The 19,514-nt window shown below is 37.8% G+C and overlaps 1 protein-coding gene across 1 annotated transcript in view; it reads right to left on the bottom strand.

The window, feature by feature from the left end:
• slc38a3b (solute carrier family 38 member 3b) overlaps positions 1–19,514 on the bottom strand; it is a 58,705-nt gene that overhangs the window by 34,559 nt on the left and 4,632 nt on the right. Inside the window, exons 2-5 of the mRNA XM_062997519.1 lie at positions 7,989–8,146; positions 6,196–6,213; positions 5,431–5,512; positions 1,869–1,984 (exon numbers count right to left, since the gene is read on the bottom strand). Coding sequence (XP_062853589.1) covers positions 1,869–1,984; positions 5,431–5,512; positions 6,196–6,213; positions 7,989–8,092 — 320 coding nt within the window. The 5' untranslated portion in view covers positions 8,093–8,146. The remainder of the gene's footprint in view (positions 1–1,868; positions 1,985–5,430; positions 5,513–6,195; positions 6,214–7,988; positions 8,147–19,514) is intronic.

Below are 19,514 nucleotides of genomic sequence, written 5' to 3'. Positions count from 1 at the left end.
TGCATTCTTTTTTATTTGCATTTTCCATACTGTCCCAGCTTTTCTGATCTGGAGTAGTACATACAATAATGATCAAACCTCTTTCTGCCATGTAATAAATCAAAATTTTATTATAAAACTTCAATTAAAAAAATCCAATTAATAGTCAAATAAAAATGTGGATAATGAATGCACAGTCATGCTGGGGCGTAAGGAAAAGTACTGCACTAGACTATCCTTAGAGGAACAGGCTTCCAGGTAATCAGAGCCATGGTGTTCAGTAACATGTCTGAAACTGAGGACACCCAAGCTTGCTTTCAGCATTTCTCCTTATCTAAGCCTAGTAAGACTAAACGAGACCACATGATTGAACAAGATCTGATGGCCGTATAGGGAAGGGGGGAAGACTTTTTTGACAGCAGTGACGTGTACAAGAGAGGAGGGGAAGGACTATTTCAGACGTTGGCCTTTCTAAGCACAGGACTGTTAGTAGCAACAGATGGAAACTTTTCGGGGACAGGAGCACAGCCCAATAGGCAAGATAGGGGCTGAGTAATGGAAATTTTTTTAAGAGGCGGAGCTTTACCAGCACATAGGACAGGGCTGATTGGAGGATATGTTCACTAACTCGGCCTTTTTATACTCTTTAGGAAACAAGGTCACTGCTGGTGATATATGGCATTTGGCAAGTCAAAGAAAGTATCAAACCAGATTGTAACTTTGAGATATATACAGTGGGGGATGGGGGGTTAAAAGTCTAAGACTACTAGTGAACATGCTTCTATTTTCATTTTTATTTAATTTAATACAATTGCTTTTATTGCACCAGATATAATGAGAATAACATTTTGAAAGAAATATATATATAATAATAATTTGGATACATTTCAATTTAGTATTTATAAAAACAAGTAAATACACTTGTAAAATTAAACATGGTAATTCCGTGGTACAACACGTCAGATTTCAGTATAAATTAGTAGAACTGTACTTTAGTACAGTGGTACCTTGAAACTCAATGTGAATTGGTTCTGGGACTGGCGTTGAGTTTAAAAGACGTTGAGTTTCAAGGTATTTTTTCCCATAAGGATGTATGGGAAACCTGTTAATGTGTTCCATGGTCCCGTGGACTTGCATATATTTCAGGCTTAAAATAACGGGGTTGTTTTTAAAATAACACAAATATAATATAAAAACACTGAAATAAAAAGCTGATTCTTACAATTTCTCAGAACCTCGAGCTGTAACACAAGCTTAAAAGTGAAACTGTGGAAAATACAGCTAATCACAGATACATGTGTATTCCACACAAATGTAGATTCCTCTCATATGCACACTTTGATGACCTATTACTGCACCGCTTAACCAAGCGCTCAACAAAGTGACTGTTCATTGTTAATTTGAAATTAAATAAATGCATTTTTTTTAAACAAATGGAACATGTTGAGTTTAAGGGAAACATTGAGTTTAAGGGTACAAATTTCTCAATGAAGGGCGTTGAGTTTCAAAGATTTTGAGTTTAGGGGACGTTGGGTTACAAGGTACCACTGTATTTATAAAAAACAAGTAAGGACAATCGTGAAATTTAACACAGTAAATCCTTGGTACATTTCAGTATAAATTAGTACAAATGTAATATGAAATGTCCTTTAAATTAAGAGATTGACATTTATGCTATTTTAGTGTAATAAATTACCCACAAAACATCTTACATAATCTTTTAGCCATCTTTACTATCAGAAACAATGACTTAGGTGCAAATTTTATCAGTTCAAACCCATATTCTTTTTTAAATACACAGCAAACTTATGATTATGTGATTGTGTATTATATTTCAATAGACAGAAAAATGTGTTTGTGTTTGTGAAAAAGAAAAATTTCAGACTTACAAAAATAGTAGAATGCCAGTGTTGGACATAGCATATGCCAAGCCTAAAATTCCACTGCCCATGATGGCATTTCCAAGATTAAAGACAGACATGCCAAAAGAGGTCTTCCCTTCAAACTGAGAAAAGAGAAGAGTACAGTGTGATAATGTTAAGACTACAACCACATGAATATAACAAACTATTGTTTTACAGGCCTGTAAACCTATTTTATTCACAATTTAGTGTTGCCAATGTCTTCTGATCGTGACAGCCACCAATTTGGACTAGACACAGGATTGTTTTAATTCCACTTTGAAAGCAGGAACAATCAGTTCCCATTTACTGATACAAACAGAAAGTTTTTTTAATATCACATTCAATTTAGACACTCAATTAGGGACATTTTTACTTATGCATTTTCTCCCAATTTAGCGTAGTCAATTTGTCTTCCACTGCTGGGGGATCTCTGATTGCAGTCGAGATGGGTATATTGCTGCTCACACCTCCACCAACCCGGAGACAGTCCTTAGCAGAACCCTGGCACTCTGCACAGGCGCCTCTCTATCTGCCAGACAGGGTCCTTACACAGCGTTTGAATACCCAACCCACATAGTCCGGTCATCCCGCCCTAGCAGAACTGTGTCTGCTGCAGGCACTGCCAATCAGCGCCCAGCTGACCGGTGGCAACACCGAGTTTCGAACTGAGGAGTTCAGAATCTCGGCGCTGGTGTGCTACCGGAATATCCCACTGTGCCACCAAAGAGGTTTGACTTTAAATCTCAGTGGTTCTGCCTTGTTGGAAGCACAACAGACAAAACTAACCAAGATTAAAAGACCGGCAGATGTTGTAGTGGAAAAAGAGAGTATATCATTCTCTTCTGTATGTGTTAACATTCTTTAAATTCTTCTACTAGTAGGTGTAAAGAATGGCAGTAGGGAATTGGAAATAACTAAAATTGGAAGAAAATGAGTAAATTAATACATAACAAAAAATCCTTTCATTACAACAAAACACCACAGGATGAAATTATCATTTAGGTATTTTTCTGATGCTTAAATAAATGAAATATAAAAATATCATCTATTCCTAATCCTAGAGGGCAGTTGTAGCCTAGCGGTTAAGGAACTGGACTAGTAATTGAAAAGTCGCTGGTTCAAGACCCACCACTGCCAGGCTGACACTGTTGGGCCCTTGAACAAGGCCCTTAACCCTCAATTACTCAAGTACTGTAAGTCACTTTGGATAAAAGCGTCTGCTAAATGCCTAAAATGTACATGTAATCCTTAAGGTCCATGGCAATGTTAAGCTTGCTTGTCACTAACCAGCAAACTCTTAAATCTGTTCTGCAACAGCCTTTTTTTCAGCTGCTCCTACATATAGGGGTTGCCAGAAGGATCTGGTCTGCATATCAGATTTGGCACAGTTTTTACACCAGATGCCCTTCCTGTCTCAACCCTCCTATGTCTGTCCAGGCTCTGGACCAGCAGAAAGCGCACTGATAAGTGCGTCTACCAATGACTAGGCTGTTTCGGCCACCCATCCCCCAACCAGTTAATACATATGCAGATGCCCAACCCGCTGCTAGTACTGCTGAGATTCAAACCCTGTATTCCCAGACCTCAGGAGTAGTGGGCTAGTGTACTTTTAGTGCTGGGCTACGCGAGCACCCCCTTTTTATGGAGTCTATTTACAGGAAAATAAATCCAGCATCATTCAGGCATTAGATTTTTTGTTTCAGTAGATTGATTTAATAAATTGAACAACGAAAATGAAGAAAAAAACTAGTTATTTAAAGTTATTTATCAAAAATCATTTGTCAACAATTCGTTGTCATGTCTATAACAAGACAAACCTTAATCAACTGTACAGCCTTGAATAAAATATATACTTATATATATACATACAGTATATAATACATATACAGTGGGGGAAATAAGTATTTGATCCCCTGCTGATTTTGTAAGTTTACCCCCTTACAAAGACTTGAACAGTCTATAATTTTTATAGAAGGTTTATTTTAACAGAGAGAGACAGAATATCAACAAAAAATCCAGAAAAAAAAACATTAAATAAAAGTTATAAATTAATTTGTATTTAATTAAGGGAAATAAGTATTTGATCCCCTACCAACCAGCAAGAATTCTGACCCCCACAGACCAGTTATGTGCCCATGAGGCACACAAATTAGTCCCTGTATAAAAGACTCCTGTCACAGAATCAGTTTCTTCCGTTCAAATCTCTCGACCACCATGGGCAAGACCAAAGAGCTATCAAAGGACGTCAGGGACAAGATTGTAGACCTAAACAAGGCTGGAATGGGCTACAAGACCATCAGCAAGAAGCTTGGTGAGAAAGAGACCACTGTTGGTGCGATAATTCGAAAATGGAAGAAATACAAGATCACAGTCAATCACCCTCACACTGGAGCTCCATGCAAGATCTCACCTGGTGGGGTAAGAATGATTCTGAGAAAGGTGAGGTCAGTCCAGAATTACACGGGAGGAGCTTGTCAATGATCTCAAGGGAGCTGGGAGCAGAGAAATGCTGGATATGACCCCAAGAACACCATCCCCACCGGGCATTTCTCTGCCTCCAAACACGGCGAGTGGAGTTGATGCCAAAGAGCTCAATTTTGGTCTCATCTGACCATATCACATTCTCCCAAGCTTTCTCTGAATCATTCAGGTGTTCGTTGGCAAACTTCAGATGGGCCTGTACATGAGCCTTCTTTAGCAAAGGGACTTTGCGGGCACTGCAGGATCTCAATCCATTACGGCGAAGTGTCTTACTAATGGTTTTCTTGGTGACTGTGCTCCCAGCTCCCTTGAGATCATTGACAAGCTCCTCCCGTGTAATTCTGGACTGACCTCACCTTTCTCAGAATCATTCTTACCCCACCAGGTGAGATCTTGCATGGAGCTCCAGAGTGAGGGTGATTGACTGTGATCTTGTATTTCTTCCATTTTCGAATTATCGCACCAACAGTGGTCTCTTTCTCACCAAGCTTCTTGCTGATGGTCTTGTTGTAGCCCATTTCAGCCTTGTGCAGGTCTACAATCTTGTCCCTGACGTCTTTTGATAGCTCTTTGGTCTTGCCCATGGTGGTCGAGAGATTTGAACGGAAGAAACTGATTCTGTGACAGGAGTCTTTTATACAGGGACTAATTTGTGTGCCTCATGGGCACATAACCGGTCTGTGGGGGTCAGAATTCTTGCTGGTTGGTAGGGGATCAAATACTTATTTCCCTTAATTAAATACAAATTAATTTATAACTTTTATTTAATGTTTTTTTTCTGGATTTTTTTGTTGCTATTCTGTCTCTCTCTGTTAAAATAAACCTTCCATAAAAATGATAGATTGTTCAAGTCTTTGTAAGGGGGTAAACTTACAAAATCAGCAGGGGATCAAATACTTATTTCACCCACTGTATATATACATGTGTGTGTGTGTGTGTGTGTGTGTGTGTGTGTGTGTGTGTGTGTGTGTGTGTGTTTCAGCACAGTAAATGTTTTGGTTTAAAAGCTGACATCAGCTATTGGTTTGTTAAGGTGGTTCTAAGGATTCATTGTTTATACACTTACATCAGTGAAACGTGGCTTCTTGCCCTCACCACTGGGGAGGAACTCCACATTCTCAGCCAGGGTTCCATCAGGATCATCAAATCTATGTGACAAGAAAACAGAATTACACTGTGCTGTATAACTTTGTTTATATACATGATCAGGCATAACATTATGACCACCTTCCTAATATTGTGTTGGTCCCCCTTTTGCTGCCCCTTATGCAACAAACTGTGATGCACTGTGTATTCTGGCACCTTTCGATCAGAACCAGCATTAACTTCTTCAGCAATTTGAGCTACAGTAACTCGTCTGTTGGATCAGACCACACGAGCCAGCCTTCGCTCCCCACGTGCATCAATGAGCCTTGTCCGCCCATGACTCTATGGCTGGTTTACCACTGTTCCTTCCTTGGACCACTTTTGATAGATACTGACCACTGCAAACCGGGAACACCCCACATGAGCTGCAGTTTTGGAGATGCTCTGACCCAGTCATCTAGCCATCACAACTTGGCCCTTGTCAAACTCACTCAAATCCTTACACTTACCCATTTTTCCTGCTTCAAACACATCAACTTTATGGATTAAATGTTCACTTGCTGCCTAATATATCCCACCCACTAACAGGTGCCGTGATGAAGAGACAATCAGTGTTATTCACTTCACTTCATAATGTTATGCCGGTTCGGTGTACTTTTGTTTAAGTTCATCATATTGGCTGGAGTAATTATTAATTATTATTATTGCTGGATTAATTCTCAAACATTTTAGTTATTTGACATACCTGTTTTGAATGCCATTTCTTAAGGTTGGCAGGGGAGTCCATCATCCAATGCAAAAGCAAAAAGAATGCAAACATGCAGTTAGAAAATACAAAGCCAGTTCAAACCAGTATGAGTACTTTATTAATAGTAAATGATAATACATTCCACATACCACATAAATATGTATTTCTAATTGTTATTTTTTAAAAGATGACACATTTGTTTACTTTTTAATATGAGACACACTATATGGTGTAAAGTATGTGGACACACTTTCTAATTATCAGGTGTTTCAGCCAAAAGTTTGAAAAGGGTCTTTTCTTGTTCCATCACAACTGTACCCCTGCACACAGAGCCATTACTTCAACCCCATTTAAAACCTTTGGGATGATTGGAATGCCAAGTCTTTCATTAATTCCATTAATACAATTATCCATTAATGACAACACACTAAAGCTGGGAATTACAAACACAACCCATTTTGTCATCAAACATTAGAGCTTAGTAAGTATTTCAGTGAGCCTTTTAAAATATCAACACTTTCATGCATTGTATTTAATGCACTCTTTCCCTGCATTCACACCAGCAGCTGTATAACAAAGTGACTGGAAATTGCTCCTTTTCAATAAGAGCTGGCCAGGCAGGGTTCCACTTAATGCAAATAAAGAGTAATCAGGTTCAGAAGAGTTGTATGCGCATTTTAAAACCCCAAATCATTTTGTTTTGAATCAGTCATTTGTGCCTTTAGGGGAGAATAAACTGTCTATACTGTATATATCCAGATGGCTCCAATTAAGGAGAACAAAGCTAACCCATGCCCCCTCCGACAGGTGGGCAGTAGCCGTATGCGTTTTGTTGCCTACACCAGATGAGATCAGCTGAGGAACAGCTCTGTGTATGGAGAGACACACCCTGATCCGCACTCTCTCCGTGTCTTTGTGCAGGCGCCATCAATCAGCCAGCAGAGGTCGTAGTTGCATCAGTCATGAGAGAGTCCCTATCCGGCTCAATACCCCACACCTATATGAACAACAGGTCAATCGTTGTTCGTGTGGCCGCTCAGCCCAGACCCGATATGATGTATTCGATATCCCAGCTCTGGTGTGCTAACATGTGTTTTTACCGGTGTGCCACCTGAGCGGCCAGCAATAAGGTCTTTTAAAACTAGCTAGATAGCTATAAGTTAGCAATCTGACCCAATAGCAGTAAGTTAACTGCCCCCACTAACTGTCACTGTATAATTCACACTTTGGGTTTAAATAATGCATAAACAGCAAATACCTTACCATAGGTGTTTAAACACCAAGCTTTGTCTCAAATCACACACTACCAAAGTACAGTATAATCCGAACACAACCAGTTTGTTGTTACAGTACTCTGTAGTAAGGTATTGTGCCATTTTAGACACAGCCCTTGTGACTGCAAGCACACATTGTTGGGTAACTTATTTCTTTACAGTAAAATACTGAAATTACAGTAACATTGAAAAATAGCAAGCACAAGCTTGAATAGGCTTGCCAGGTCTGGTACAATCTTACTTGTTTGATTTTGGTTAAGATGATTCTTGTATATGTGCAGCATAAGAAAGAAAACCATTTGGCTGATTGACTAAAATCTGGCAATGTACTTGAGTAGCCAAGTTACTAACAGCAAACTTGAGGTAATGCTCGTAAGCAACCAGCAAACAGTAATTTGGGTGATAAGGGACTGCTGGAGTAAATGTAGGGTTATTATTAATTAGTCATTAGTAAAGATTTGCAGGTTTTCCCAAATAAAAGAACATTTAATATATGATTACAAAAAGGAGACTTACTGTTCTTCCTCCATCAGTGTTTTCATCGGCACATTCATGCCATCCCCGTGGTCAAAACCATTTCCATTGACCAGAACGCTCATCTCTGATTGAACAGGCTCCATGCAAGAAATGCTCGACAGACCGCAGATTTGTGTTTAATCTTCAGTCTCTCAGCTCTGTGGAACAACAGAGAAATTGTTGTGTTAACCTGTTTTGTGCTTTAACAATATAATTTAATATTTAGAACCAAGTATACTCAGGTCTACATGTAAAACGGTATATGTAGGTTCTGGAGAATTCAGGACACTCTACTCAAACTTGTTTTATGAGGGATCTTCAAAAAGTTTCCACACTTTTATATTTTTATTAAAAACAGTGAAGGTGGGAGGAGTAGTAATTGGTCGTGTCCGAGAGACTGAGAGAGAGCTTATAGTCCAGTTTATTTCCACCTTTTTGGACGCTCAAAGAAGCTTTCAGGGGAAGAAGATTTTTATGTGATGATGATGTGAAAGCAGCGGTGCATTAGTGGCTACGCGCTCAACCAAAAACATTTTTTGCTGATGTAATTAAAAAGTTGGTACTACGCTGGGGGAAAAGGCATCAGAAGGTGACTATGTAAAAAAGTGAAGTAATTTGATTTTGAAATTCTTAATAAATACAGTTGAAAAAGTGCAAAAACTTTTTGAAGAACCCTCGTATATTTACTTTGTCTTATACGCCAGTTATCTATTTCTAAATGATTTGTTTGCATTCACATGTAATAAAATTGCAGCTGATGAAACTCATCCCATAATCCATTTCTGTATTTCTAATCCTTGTGAAAAAAATTAGCAGGTCAGCATGTTCGGTTGTTAGGTGTAAATAAAGATGACATAAGAAGACATAGTGGTTGGAATCTGCACTACTTATGGAGGTTGCAAAATTTCTTAGCACTAGGGTGACCATGATTTGGGGAAGACTTGACAGGATGGCACCATGGGCTGGATGAAAGGTTTGGTTCGGGAAGGAGGGGGATGGGGTGGATTGGTAATTTTATGTAATTGGTGGCACCATGGTATTGTGTATAAAATTGAGGTGCGTGTCAGCTTTGCAGGTCATGCATTCTGTCTCCCAAGCATCCCCACCGAGACAAAAACACTGATTTTTTTTCTGTAATTCGTCTGTGAATTTTCATTTGCACTTGGGCATTTTTAAGAGTAGTGCGAGAAGGCAGAATCTTAAGAGAAAGGTGAAATCAGTGCAAAAACACACAAAGAAGAGCCAACATCACATCAAGTTAACTATTTCTTCAAGGAAACTGTGTGTGGTGGTGTTATTATCCTGAAGAATAAGGCTTAGCAACTACATGTTTGTGAGATCAACCTGATTTCTTCAATGTCATGTCATATTATGTAGTACTGCATTATTACAATTGTAGTAAATATAACTATAAAATACCATAACAATTTAATCATTAACCGGTGTGGTTATGAAGAATTTCTTCAAAGATGCTTTTTCACATGTTGTCAGTGCTTATTACAGGTATTACAAGGGTCGAATAAAACCTGATTATTCAAACCACATTTGGAGATGTTTAAGAATACACGTGGGAACATAATATTTTTAGAGTGAAAATAAAAGTGTCCCAAAGGAGAGTCAAAACGACAGCCTAACTTATAATGTTGCCAGCATGAGCTACTTTTGGATTACCCAGCTGCTTTTTTGTTTGTTTGCCTTTTGTAACAGTATAATAATCTAAAACATGGATTAGCAACTCAGAACAGATGTTAATACCAAAACTATATGGGACCAAATACACATCCCTATGAGGTTTGCACACAGCTGTTTAAATGTGAATGGTTATATTTTATAAGTTAAAATTTAAATTTACATCTAAAAATGCATCCTGTTACATATTTATTACCTGTGACTTTATGTGGTAGGACTGTTTGTCAATAAACTCAATCTAAGAAATTTAAAAACCATACAAACCCACATGTGTAAACAGTACTTGCTGTGCTAATTATTGTGTTGAGTAATAAGAACACCTGGTTAACTAAACAAGGTTAGTCATGAAAGAAGTACTTTGAATGCTTGCAAAACTTCCAATCTGCAAGCAAATTGTGGCCCAATGCTTCATTTTGCGTCAGCCCACACAAACTTACAAAACATGAAGCCCCCTAAACCAGACTAAACTGGAGTGTTTACATCGCAGCAGGGTGATATAATGATTAACTCCAAATGAGTCACTATCAGTTGCATGTGAGCAACCGTAAAGACACGTTCCTTTCCCTAAAATGTTCAAAGATAAAGATAATGCTGCTCTCTCTCTCTCTCAAAGTAATTAAAAGAGATTAGGAAACAGCACACTATAAAATCCTCAAATATTTGACTAAGTCCCCCAAATAAAAGTGTAAACAGTATTTACTTTACAGCAGATCTGACCTCATAAATTACTCAAGACAAAATTGAGTAAGAACAACTTTTATTTAAAAGAACAAACTTCTTCCACAGACATATTAACCAAGATGAGTAATTTCCTATCAGTCACGTAATCATCCAGTCAACAAGATCTTAATGTAAACCATTTAAATCAAGCTTATCAACTTAGATATTAACCAGATAAAAAATCAAAGCAATTTATAAGATTTTTATATTTGGGATTTCACTAAACCACCTTCAGAGCCATTATCTTCAAATAGAGGAAACTTGAAACAGTGGTTAATGTATCCGGTAGTGGCCAAGCTGGTAAAAAATTCAGTCAAGTAAAAATGCAAAAGAGGTGATTCAGGAAGTCACAAAAGGTGCCATAAAACATCTAAAAAAAAATTGAGTGTTGGACTACCTTGAGTGTTGGACTACCTCATTATGTAAATTAAATAATGCTTAACAAAATGTGTTTTACCATAAAAATGTACTCTCCTTTGTGTAATGTTTTGTTAAATTATATCAAATCATTTAGTGTAACACATATGCAGTAATGGGGACAATGACATTTTCACACCACTGTATATTCAGTACCATTTGTCATGCTAATGTATTGACTGAATAAACCAGGTGTTCGGTCTATTAAACTTAGTAAAGTATCTTTTTTAACACAGCTGAGGAAATCCAACTGTGCTGACTCACAAGTAGCATAAAAAAAATCAAAAAATTATAGTCGATTCTTATGAATATGCAAATAAACTTATCATAAATATTTCTAATTAAACAGAGGGCGGCACAGTGACTCGGTAGGTAGCACTGTTGTCTCACAGCAAGAAGGTTCTGGGTTTGATCCCCAGGCAGGGCGGGGTAAACTCTTTCTGTGCAGGGGGCAAACTCTTTCTGTGCAGAGTTTGCATGTTTTCCCCATGTCTGTGTGGGTATCCTCTGGGAGCCAAATACAATTCCTCCCACAGTCCAAATACACGCAGTCAGGTTAATTGGAGACACTGAATTGCCCTATAGGTGAATGAGTGCGTGTATGTGTGTGTGTCTGCCCCGCAATGGACTGGTATCCCGTCCAGGGTGTTACTGTGTGCCTTGCACCCATTGAAAAGCTGGGATAGGCTCCAGCACCCCTGCGACCCTAATTGGATAAGTGGATAAGAAAATAAATGAATGAATGTTTTTACAAAAGAAATGTACTCTCCTTTGTGTAATGTTTTGTTAAATCATATGAAATAGATCAGTCTGACACATATGCAGTAATGGCAATCATAATGAGGACAATGACTTCACACCACAGTATATTCAGTACCATTTGTCATGCTAATGTAATGACTGAATAAAGCAGGTGTTTGGTCATTTAAACCCAGTCTCTTCCAACTGTGCTGATTCACAAGTAGCATAAAGAGAGTCAATTCTTAGGAACATGCTAATAAACTTATTAATATTAAAAAATATTCTAATTCAACAGATAAGCAAACAGAACAAATCTATAGCAGTATTATTGCATTTACCACAAAGGCATGACTGCAAAAGGGCAAAGAAACTGACTGACCACTATGGGTGGTCCATTAGCAAATGTGTTAATTGTTACACTAAAGACTTGTTATTGTCCCTGGTCTGCAGATGTTTTAGTTTGAAGTGTTTTAGTTAGAGGACTAGTTTTAGCAAATAGTAAAATAAAAACAGAAGAAAAGAACAGAACAGAAAAGCAAAAAAAAGTAAAGTAAAGTAAAATTAAAATACATTTTCTTCTACAATTAACTCAAAAGAACAAAAGAGCTTAGGGTGTAAGCTCTTCAACAAAATGTCAGAGTTCAAAAGCAAAGACATCCCACTCAGAATATGCAAAATGAAGAGCTGTGCCAACATTTAAAAGGAACCAATAGAAAGAATTGTTGCCATAAACAAAACATATTATGTTGCTACGAGGGTCCAATGCATTTTTCCCAGCGTTGTACCAACGTTCTAATGCCATCAGCAAAAAAGTTTTTTTGCTTTCACATCATCACATGAAAATCTTTTTCCTCTTAAAGCTTCTTTCAGCGGTCCAAAAAGGTGGAAATCAGATGGAACTAAATCCGGACTATAAGCTCTCTCTCAGTCTCTCAGACACGACCAATTACTACTCTTACCTACCCTCACCGTTTCCAACTTCAGCAAATTCACCTCTGTATTCGTTTTCATTCATTGTCTGTTTTATCCTATTCAGGGTTGCAGTGGGTCCAATTCACTGGGTGAAAAGTAAGAAAACACGACTGACAGGTCACCAGTCCATCATAAGGCAAATACACATATACACATTTACACATACATACGCTGATACCTAGGGGGACTTCAGTATCTCTAATTAACCTGACTCCAATTAACCTGATAAAACACAGCAGCGCTGATGGAGTTTTTAAACACATCACTGTCCCTGCTGGACTGAGAATAGTCCACCAACCAAAAATATATCCAGCCAACAGCGCCCCATGGGCAGCGTCCCACCAACTAGGTAGGAGTGTCTAATAGAGTGGACAGTGAGTGGATACAGTATTTAAAAACTTTAAACTTTAAACTTTTGTTGTTATAAAAAAACTTTAAAACAAGACTAGGGTTCTATGAGTTAATTCTGTGCCACTCTAAGCCCCCTTTAAATCTGGGCACATCACTTATCTAGGGCAATCAGTTTCAAGCCCTCTATTTATCCTTAACAACCCATCCTGTCCTAAACATTATGCAGCTAAGCAATGAATACAAACAGTCCAGCCAGCATGAGGGCCAGCCGAAGATTATTAATCATGGTAGAGAGATTATTTTACACATACTGGTAAATTTAGCACTGTTCCGCAGGCCTCAGGATGGCATGACAATCACAGGTCGTACAGTTGGCATGGACAAAATGTCAATCCTCGGTCAAACAGTTTAAAGTGACAGTTAAATAAGAATGATATTTAATATTTGTGTGCATCCCGAGTAAAACACACCACAGTGTACCTTATTTTATTTGTAAACATTCAGTGATGAATGACAGGAGCAACCCATGTGAGGACAACGTCATCAGTGCTGACATGAGTGAGCAGTTTCTCCCATGGGAATCTTTTACAGGCTGAAATCTCTGACCTTCAACTTTCTCAGTTTCAGAACAAGCAGACAGTACAAATTACACTCATGCAGTGAAACAGTATGGGAATTAGGTGAGGTTACAGCAGAACTATCTGTACATAAGACTATATCTGTTTAATAACTGTTATAATACCAATATAACGCACCAACGAAAGTATTTGGACACCTGACCTCAAGCTTGTTGGACATCCAATAAAAAAAAAAACAAAGGGTATTAAAATAGAGTAAACTCTATGTGATCTTTTCAGTTATAACAACAGCCAGGGCTCTGTGCACGTGCCTAGAATTTCTTTAAACCAGTCTCTTCTTCATGTCTTTGCAGACATGCATATTAATGCCAGAACAGGAAAGGGCCTTCCTACTGTTGCAAAGTTGGAAGCATATAATTCACTTTATATAAACGATTTATTACATCTGTTAGCAATTGCTGTCTGTTAGCAAATTTAGTAATGAAAAGGGCTGTCCCAACACTTTTGTCCATATGGTGTATATACACAAACCCCATTTCTAGGACAATTGAGACATTAAGTAAGCTACAATAAAAATAATCTGTGATTTGTCATTTCTCTTAAATCTTTATTTAACAAAGAATCCTAAATCTTTATTAGACAAAAGTAAAGAGAAAAAAGTCAATGTTTTTACTGATAAACATTGTAGTTTGTAAAAATTAACACCATAATAATTTAATAGCCTAGTGGTTAAGGTACTGGACTACTGATCAGAAGGTCACTGGTTCAAGCCCCACCACTGCCAGGTTCCTGCTGTTGGGCCCTTGAGCAAGGTCCTTAACCCTCAATTACTCAGACTGTACACTGTAAGTGCAATGTAGGTTGCTTTGGATACAGGCGTCTGCTAAATGCCTAAAATGTAAATGTAAAAAATGTAATGCCTGCAACACAAATTTAATGCCTCAAAAAAGTTGGAACAGAGGCAAAATAAGAGTAAAGTTACAGTGTTTTGAAACATTGGTAACATGTGAATAAAATATGATTGGGTATGAACGGAGGATCCACCAAAGGATCAGTATTTATAAGCAATGATGGGTTGTGACTCATCACTTTGTACCAAACTTCATGAGAGAATTGTTAATCAGTTCAAAAATAACATTTCTCAAAGTAAGATTCCAAATAACTGAGTTATCATCTACCGTACATAATATTGTGAAAACCTTTAGGAAAAAATCTCAGTCTGTATAGGGCAAGGTCAGAAACCACTGTTGAAAGTGTGTGACTTTTAAGCCCTCAGACGACACTGCATGAGATTCTGTCATTCTACTGTTATAAATATTCATAAAAACTAGGAAGTACTTTGGAAAACCATTGTTACTTGAAACAGTCCACCACTGCTTCAGGAAATGCAACCTGAATCTCTTTTACACAAAGAGAATGCCATACATCAATTCTATGCAGAAATAATGCAAAGTTATCTAAGCCAAGGCTCATCTTAGATGGACCAAAAGACTGGAAACATGTGCAATGGTCAAATAAGTCTACATTTTAGCTAGTTTTTAGAATCAAGAGACGTAGAGTTCTTCGTGACAAGGAAGAAAAGGACCATCCAGACTTTTATCAGCAAAAGATGCAAAAGCCAACAATACTTGCAGTGTGAAGGTACCATTGACACCAGACTTTTCCACAAATAATGTTAGGCTATAACGCTTGAATATAATGAAATAGACATTTCAAAGATTGGATGGTGTTTCCTATCACAGTGCCAAAATATAAACAAAACCATGCTTCTCTCTTCAGGAGTAATTACTGTAAAGACATTAAGTGGTAGTTCATTCCCCCTTTAAAAAAATACACTGCTTTAGTAATTTGAAGTGCATTGTACCTGCGTTAAGTGCATTTACATTTAAAATGAAAGGAGTAGCCGCTCAGGTGGCGCAGCGGTAAAAAGACACGCTGCAACCAGGGTTGGATTCTGAGGACGTAGTATCGAATCCAGCTCTGCTTCACCGGTTCGAAGCTGAGTGGCTGTATGGGCAACGATTGGCCGGTTGCTCAGTTGGGGGGTGGGACAAAGAATCGGATGTGGGTCTCTCTCTGTCAGAATGCGATTACGGCTGATTAGAGGCGCCTGCACAAGAGATGAGGAAGAGAAAAAAGTGCCCTTAGGGTGTGTCTCTCCGCATGCAACGCTAGGTGGCGCCAAACTCATCAATGTGTGGGTGGCAAAAATGCATCTGGCTGCTGCTCATGTTTCGGAGGGGATATGGGTTAGCTTCGATCTCCTCGGTTAGGGCAGGGTTCGGCATAGACAGAGAGGAAGCACGATGCAAACTGAACAATTGGATGCGCTAAAAGGGGGAGAAAAAGGAGTAACCATTTACAGCTTCCCTTGGTCTTTGCAGCAAACCCAAATAAATACAATACATAGAATACATCTAGCATGGTTGAGACAGCTTAAAGTAAATGGTTAGCAAAAACACCTCATAAAAGTAACATTATGGTGTATGATGACACTAAACCAAGCCATGGGATTTCAACATCTTCACACAGTCAAAACCATCTCAAAATATTTTAGCTTGGATTAGTTCAAGAAAAAAAGGATTAAACAGAAAGTTTTCACTAATGTTACACCATAATATATCTATTCTGTAAGTATTTCATGTCAACTTACAGAGTTATGGATGTGTAGCACTTTCCTTTGTCCTGTTTTCTAAACAATAATGGCTACAGTTCCAATCCCTGTTTAGTGAAGCTTCTAAAGTTTACATTTACATTATTGACATTTAGCAGATGCTTTTTTATCCAAAGTGACTTACGATTATCATTGAACACAGTTTGAGCAATCAAGGGTTGAGAGCCTCCCAGGGGCCCAACACTGGCAACATGGGAGTGATGAGGCTTGAACCAGCAACCTTTTGATTACCAGTCAAGTATCTTAATCACTGATCTACCACTGCCCACTGTTCAATACTACACTACATTCAATACACAATAGTAAATAAATATTGCAGATATTATATATGTGTAGGAATATTTTGTGTCAGGTATGCATATTCAAAGCTCAATGTTTGTCAACAGTAGACCCTAACTCTTTCACCATTCAGGTTCCTAGGCATTACCTTTTGCAACACTCCAAAGCCTAAGTGAACTGGTCTAAAGTCTATCTTCATTTACAAACTCCATTTCCAGAAAAAAACTGAAGATTTTGAACAATGCAATAAAATCAAGCATTTGGTGTTTGGCTAATTCTCTTGAACCTCAATTTAACTGACAAAAGTACAATAAAAAGATTTCCAACGTTTTCACTGACCAACTTATTAGTAATTTTGCTAAACTGATTCTGAATTTGAAACCTGCTACACCTGAAAAAGTTGGGACAAGGCAAAGAATAAAACATTTATAAAATAATCAAGGTACACCATTTTTAAACATTCCACAATGAGCGGATTAACTGGTTACATGTGAGGGTATCATGATTGGGAATAAAAGGAGTATCCAGTCTTTGCAAGGAAAGATGGATTGTGGCTCACCACTTTGTGCCAAACATTAAGAGAGAATTGAATTCTGTTTCTGCTATAATGTCTGTTTTTCATTTACATCCAATCCACTCCAAGGCCAGATTGCAACATCATTTGCTTTACAAAGGAGGTCACCGGCTGCTCGACCCCCCTCATCAGGACCTTGTACTTACTAGTACTAGTACATAATAAACAAGATTGTAAGCCTGTCATGATTATGACATTTCAGCTAATGATTAATTTTAATACACATAATTAGGATTAACAGTTATACCTCCCCTTTTGTTGACATTTTGCCACTTGTTAAGAAAAGTGTTCTAATTTAATTCTAATTCAAATATACATATATGACAAATGTAAATGTAATTTAATGTCTATTGATGCATATTATTTAAATCCAGTAACAAAAACGTAACAACAAGTCCATACGCATAGCTTTGGACTGTGTAGGCAGAGAGAACAGGTGCTAGAATAGTCTGCCTGCAGTCCAGCCCTGTCTTACATTGATAACATGGCACATTATGAAGTACAGTATATGAAAGCATCTAGTCTGTAAGTCATCTGAAGTGTTATATCAAGTAAGATTTAAAAAGGAAATACCTTTATCTACAACAATTAGTGTTGTCAGTTCCAAAATTATTACAAAATGCTGTTTGTTGACTGACCTAAAACCCATTTAGACAACACAATTTTAATTTCTTTACACTGTAAAAACTATATTTAACATATTATATAAAACATATTTGTATTATGTAATACATATTTTTGTAATACATATTTGGGCAGTGGTAGATCAGTGGTTGAGGAATTGGTCTAGTAATCAGGAGGTGCCAGTTTAAGCCCCACCACCACCAAGCTGCTGTTGAGCCGCTGAGCATGGATTTCTCAACCCTCAATTGTTCAAATCAGGTTCAGTCACAACCGTAAGTCAGTTTGGATAAAATCGTCTGCTAAATGCCGCAAATGAAAATATATTTGTTCCTATCTAGCCCAATGTGAGAAAACAAAAAAAAACACAACCATGCTGCTTTAGTATTGCCCTACTGTGTTATTTCATATTTATTATAATTGATTAAAGAGGGCTAAATAGGGTTTAACTTAGGGCTGGGCGATATATCGAGATTGTATAAAATATCGATATATTTTCATACGCGATATAAGATAAGACAATATCGCATATATCGATACAGATGTTGCGTTCCAGTTAGATCAGACAGTTCGTCTTTCTCTTCTCCCAGTTTGTCTCTGCACATGTTCACCTGCCCCGCCCCTCTCCCTCACTGAACACAACTCGCCCCGCCCCCACCGCTTCACCAGTAAGTCCTGCAGGCAGCGATAGCATGGAGACGGATAAAGACACGACAGAAGCTATCGAAGAGGAGCTGCTTACTAAAAAGAAAAATAATGGCTCTTTTTGGAATTATTTGGAGATGGTTCGAATTCAAAGTGTCAGATGAGCAGCAGAATAATGTATTCTGTAGAGAATGCCGAAAACAAGTCCAGATAAAAGGTTCCAGCTCCGTGTACCTTCATTCGTTTTCACTTCAAATCCCAAAGTTAATTAAACAAGAAAACGAGTCGTTATTCGTTTTAAAAACCAACACAAGCGCATGCACGCGCTGACATGCACGTATTTACTTCACATTAAGTGTTGAGAAAGTAATAATAACGTAGCGGTGCGTCTCCTGTTCTGACTCTTGTGTTTGTATATGTGATGTGCATATACTTGCTCTATCTGTAAAAACAAACATTATGGGGATTTCTGTACTGGATGTTGTACGTGGTCGTGTTAGTTTATACTGGATGATCGCCCGACGTCCGACACGTCATTTATTTATTTATCTTCTATTATAGTATTTCTTGTTGTCGGCCAATAAACAACCAAACATTATTAAATTGCATGAACTAACTCTGCAGTAAACAAGGAGCAAACAGCAATTAAACAACAAATAAAGCTGTTAAATAATAATAAAGTGCATGAAGCAGAACGCTGATTAAAATGCATTAAATGTTGTAATAGTTACACAGTAACATGAACGATTAGTTCTGCCTGTATTACAGAACTGAGTTCTATACGGTAAAAAATTTTTAATGTAAATGTTATGGCGACATATACATAAAATAATGTATAAAGTCCAAACATGTGGGGGTAGGGTGGGGGGTTAACGAGGGGTTTACTTTAACGGGGTTTTACTTTTAATGTCACACAAGCTCAGCCGGAACCCGTGTCATTCCGACATCTTCCCTACACACTCGCTCCCTGCGCCCTATAGTACGCTTAACATTCTTAAAGGGCCAGACAATATATTTGTAATTCACATTACACAACAGGAGATACCTTAGAAAACAACTTTTTTTTTTCTTAGAATAGCTCTTCTTTTTTTTTTTTTTAAGGAAAAATAGTTCTTGTGTAAAGCTTCCCCAGCATGAATATTAATAAAAGTGCCTGTAAAAAAATTGGAACATGTAGCTTTGTCTCAGAAGTGTCTTTTTGTTATTACCTTATGGGATAAAAAAATATCGAGATATATATCGTATATCGCCGTTCAGCAAAAAAT

This window comes from Trichomycterus rosablanca, chromosome 6, assembly GCF_030014385.1.
Source record: "Trichomycterus rosablanca isolate fTriRos1 chromosome 6, fTriRos1.hap1, whole genome shotgun sequence".
NCBI classification, from domain to species: Eukaryota; Metazoa; Chordata; class Actinopteri; order Siluriformes; family Trichomycteridae; genus Trichomycterus; species Trichomycterus rosablanca.
Note: the sequence above shows the minus strand (reverse complement) of the source record. Positions and strands in the feature narration are given on the sequence as shown.